Below are 4,743 nucleotides of genomic sequence, written 5' to 3'. Positions count from 1 at the left end.
GCATCGGAAATGCGTCATATTTGGTACAAAAGGATTAAATACATTGCAAGCGAAGCGAATTCGAGCGAAAAATGAACAAATAGGGTGCTTGGATGCGTGATCAGAAAAATGTCGTCGGTTAAGAATCGTGATTGCTTAAACGGGACCTAAAGGACGAAAGGGCATTTGTTGAGAAAAATGAATAAATATCTTCAAGAGAACAACACAAAAGGAAGTAAGTAAACAAGAATGCCATATATCAACGTGTATAATGAAGAATCAAAGATTAGATTTAAATGAGACGCAATTGATTTGATGCAAATGTTGTCTGGCGCTGAAAAATGCTGTGTCATAAGAAGGAACTTTGTCTTAGATAGCGTGACTATGGAAATCAAGTCCGGTCGAAGAATGTCTTTCCGTTGTCCCAGGCAAAAATCCATCGGAATCGAAGAGAAAAGAGCAACGACCAAGGACATGTGCGTCACACTGCACGCTTCCAAAACTGGTAGCTCACCATTGGCCAAACTACCATATGAGCAGGTTGGTGATTTTGAAAAAGCCGAATAGGGAGGGAGATGTTCAAAAAGCTGAAGCAGATCGGGTTTTAGAAAAGTTGGCGATCGTCGATCGAATTTTAGTGGTCGAGCTAAGAAGTGAAATAGCACTGAGAATTCAGTACTTACTTTCAATTTTCAATATTTTGGTGGAGACCGATCTAGCGTGCGCTCGAGTACCGTACCATTCAGGTACCACTACCAATCGTCGGTTTTTATGCAAGCTTTGATAAGTAGTGAGAGTGATTTTCGACTGTTACCACACTTGATTTTTCTGTGACTCTTTTTGTGATCCCGAAAGAAGCAACTCCAGCCAGAAAAATGGACATCGATCAATTTAAAGAGTATTTTTTGGAAGAGCGCGCCTTTTGGATGAATGTCTCGCAGTATCCCAACACCACCATGCGGGTAAGTCCGATTCTTCAAAGTCGGCCACATTGTTTGTCAATATGTTTTCCACTGAAGAACAAAGCGCAATTTAGTCATCAGCTTTGTTAGCAAATTAACGACTTAACAACATCCTTTGCCTTGACTGGAAAAGAAGTGGTATTTCTTCATACGTGGTTGCCTGAAGATATGTCGCATTAATGATGGAATAAATATGATTAAAAACGTTGCCCAAGAGGCGAAAGATTATTTTAACAAAAACGAAGGTCTTCAGCCTGGTTGGGCTCGGGATTGAGCAATGCAGGCTTCGAACTTGAATGAAGTGTTTAGGAGCAATTACACCTGATGGGGAAATCGGCTGTTTTCGACCAGCAAAATGCTCATTTCCACTCGTTTAAGGTTTAAACTTGGCACACATTTTGGCAAATCTTGCTGACATTGGAAATATCTCCGAAAGGAATGCAAATTTTGAAATTTATTGGGAAACCCGCAACCTTAACAATTAATTTTAGTCGGATGCGTCCTTGCATTTGATATTCGACTGCTCCTCAGGCAAAGTCGAAAATCCTCATCTTTACCCTTTACTCGATTTGGCAAGTTTACAAGAACGGAAAGCGCGCATCGCGTGCTGTTAACTACCATTACAAACTATTCCAAATAAAGTGTACACCTAACAACCACACTTGCGCTACAATGAAGAGAAGTTATGCAACGAGGCTATTCAACTATCAGTGTTTGTTTTAATTATTCCCTTTTCCAAAGACACCGTCGCATAGTTTGCTGGCAATTTTTGGAAGACGCATAACAAACCCGTGGATTTTTTTCTTGAAACCGACGCGAACCAAATTGTTTGCCAACCGATGAAGTAAGCGCATTAGACCACGAAGAAATGTTGCTCAAATTAGCAAGAAACTCGTTTAGTAGAGCACTGGGCTGGATTATCGTACATTGGAACACAAATTTTTAGATTGTTTATAGTGGACTTGTGGCGAAGCATTGTTGCTTCCCAAAGAACCGTGGTAAAAGGAGCACCAGCAACGATTACGCCTAGATATTTCATCATGAGAAATTGGTTTTGCTATATCGGGTTAAATGTGTGCCAATCGGTTGATTTTCCGATTCAAAATCTAGTTTTTTTTGTCGTATTTTGTACAAACTTTACTCGTGATTGTGCTACTAAACGGCAGGTTGTGATTGTCTCTTAACTTGAAGCTGGAACTTTTGCCCTGCAAATCGTGTAGATCAAACGCCTGCTTTTACATGCATTTTTAATGACAAAGAAATAGTCGGTTAAAGATCGTGAGCGCTCGAAAACGCTTAAAATCTGCTAAAAGTCAATTATTTCAGATCTGAAACTTTGCGGAACTAAACTGCAATTTGGTTAAAATTTGCTTATCTCCCAGTATATTTAATACTTTTGCGCTAAAACGCACATTTTTAACTAACAGGCTCATTCAGGGCGCATTTCTGCTGTTTTTCCAAACTGCGGTTTCCTTTGCACTGCCTTTCCATTTAAACTCGCCCCCGTAGTAAAACCGACCATCAAAACCGATGGGAGCTATTTTCGCTGCCATGCATAGGAGTGAAACCACCACATCAATAACCATGGAAACCACCCTATCCTTGTCATGGCCCCCGAATATACCGGGGTTCAATGAAAACTATTTTTCATGGCAAACCCAGTCTTACACTCGCCTTAGAAGAAAAATTGATTGAAAAATCCCTGGTGGTTATCAATGGCTAGTTTAGAACATAATTGATAGTCTTTAAGTTTACTCTGGCAATTATCACATTGTATCAAGGTTGATTTATTAATTAACTCTGCCCACACGGTGATTTTAGACTATTGGAATTCACAATTTGGTGTACTTAACTTTGTAAATATATCGGTTTTTTCTAATTTATGCTGATGGGCTGGTGTGAATTAGCAAATACGCCCATAAGCGGAAATTCCATTCCGTTAAGAACGTCTCAGTGAGGCATTAAAATGCCGGCAAACCAGTCTGGAGATGATTCAAACTGGTTAGATTTTTCGCGAAACCGAAATCTCGCGCTTTGGCTAAAGCGAGCGATAAACTTGTTTTTGAACTCTGCAAAGTTTGATTGCTTCTTGAGCCAGGAAATGAATTCAATCAAATTAAACAACTGATAACCGCAAGTTATTGATTAAAACGGGCAAAGCTGCAACACTTGCTCCAACGGAGGGCTGTGTTAACCCTACTTATTTAGAGCCTTTGCGGCACTAAACAAGCCATCATGAGGCGGAATTTGAACCTTTTTCGACCAATTGAGGGTTGAGAATCAGCAGAAGAAGCGTGCGATGGCAAAAATTCGGTAACCCCCCATATTTAATCTGCAAGGTAGTTGCTCGTAAAAGTTGCCCAAAATAATTAGTTTGCGTACTTTTATGAAGATCTAGACCTTGGATGGATGGGTGTTTTAAGGAGCTAATCGCTAATCATAACAAATCGTTCTTGTGTAGATTTTCCTGATAAGTTTAACTGCTCGTGAGATGCATGCTGCTTAACCACAAGTCTTCAGAATATTAATAAACAGCGGCATGATTTAGAGACAATCTTTTCCACCTTTTCATGCGTTTTGCTATGAAGAAACTGAAGACCTATTTGATTTCAGGATCTTCCCTTTCTTGCCAGACTCATGGCAGAAAGATACGTGGATCTTGGAGTTACCACCTGGGATAAGCTGAGCGGTAAGTTGCATGTTTTTTATGACTAATTAGCAAGTTTTATGATCCTGTTTCCTTGCATTGATCAACATTTCTTGTGCAATTTTGAATGGCATCGGATTAGCAGGCTTTGAGCGCTTTCCATCTGTTCAGCGGTCACCCCACTTGCTACCTCCTTATGGCTAAAATCACCTTGACATATCACTAAAAATGTTCTAAATTATCAATAACATCGATGCTGCAATCGATTGATGGCTTTAAAGTCCATCCAGTGCAAACTGGTGAGTTTTCCTTGCCAATTTTTCCTTAATGTTTCAGATCCGCGAACTTCAAGCTGGCCGTTTATTCAAAGTCCCGTGCCCACCATTCTGATGGTTCTCACCTACCTCTATGTGATCTTATGGTTGGGACCGCGCCTGATGGCCAATCGGAAGCCCTTCAAGCTCAAAGAAGTGCTTTTCGTTTACAATGGGGCTCAGGTTTTGCTCAGCCTCTATATGTTCTATGAGGTAAGTTTAAATGGTTGCTTACTCCCAATTGCGGGGGGCAGATGGAGGTTTTTGGTAAGTTTGTCTTTAAGGTAAGATGTACGGGCAGAAGCAACGTCTCGAAGTGAAAGAGTGAAAAAATGTTGAAAATTTATAATTTTTTCGAAAAATCATGACTGCATGAGCATTTTCATTCATATCTCGCAAACGGTTGAAAGTAGCTGAACAGTGCTTAAGATCTTTTCGATAGAGCATCCAAAAAACTATTGTTTTCGATCGAGTTTTTGCTGAAATTCCCCAATCTCTGAAAAGTTATAAGGTAAATGTTGCTTTTACAATACTGCATATCTTGGAGACGGTTCAAAATATCCCAGAAATCCAAGGGCCTTTTCATACGGTGTTTTGAGGCAAAACTTTTCCTCCATGGCGATAAAAAAAAATTCCCGCCTCTAAGGAAATAGGCGCAAAAATCGTGAATATTTGAACATTTTTACACAAATCTGGGACACGGTTGCAAATACCTGAAAAGTCATGCAGGCCTTTTCGATAAAGTTTTCACTTTCTAAAAAGGCCATTTATTTCTGTCTAGAATGATGTACAAATGAGCGTTCTTGCTCATTTTGCCTCCGAGATATGAGCAAAAACGGGA

At 40.0% G+C, this 4,743-nt stretch overlaps 1 protein-coding gene across 1 annotated transcript in view; it reads left to right on the top strand.

Moving 5' to 3' along the window:
- The first annotated feature begins 552 nt into the window (after positions 1-552).
- Positions 553-4,743, top strand: part of LOC109543928 (elongation of very long chain fatty acids protein 7) — a 12,054-nt gene continuing 7,863 nt past the window's right edge. The window contains exons 1-3 of the mRNA XM_019913866.2: positions 553-941; positions 3,555-3,630; positions 3,925-4,115. Coding sequence (XP_019769425.1) covers positions 855-941; positions 3,555-3,630; positions 3,925-4,115 — 354 coding nt within the window. The 5' untranslated portion in view covers positions 553-854. The remainder of the gene's footprint in view (positions 942-3,554; positions 3,631-3,924; positions 4,116-4,743) is intronic.

This window comes from Dendroctonus ponderosae, unplaced genomic scaffold (assembly GCF_020466585.1).
Source record: "Dendroctonus ponderosae isolate FM_Combo_2020 unplaced genomic scaffold, Dpon_F_20191213v2 Dpon_F_20191213_7, whole genome shotgun sequence".
NCBI classification, from domain to species: Eukaryota; Metazoa; Arthropoda; class Insecta; order Coleoptera; family Curculionidae; genus Dendroctonus; species Dendroctonus ponderosae.
Note: the sequence above shows the minus strand (reverse complement) of the source record. Positions and strands in the feature narration are given on the sequence as shown.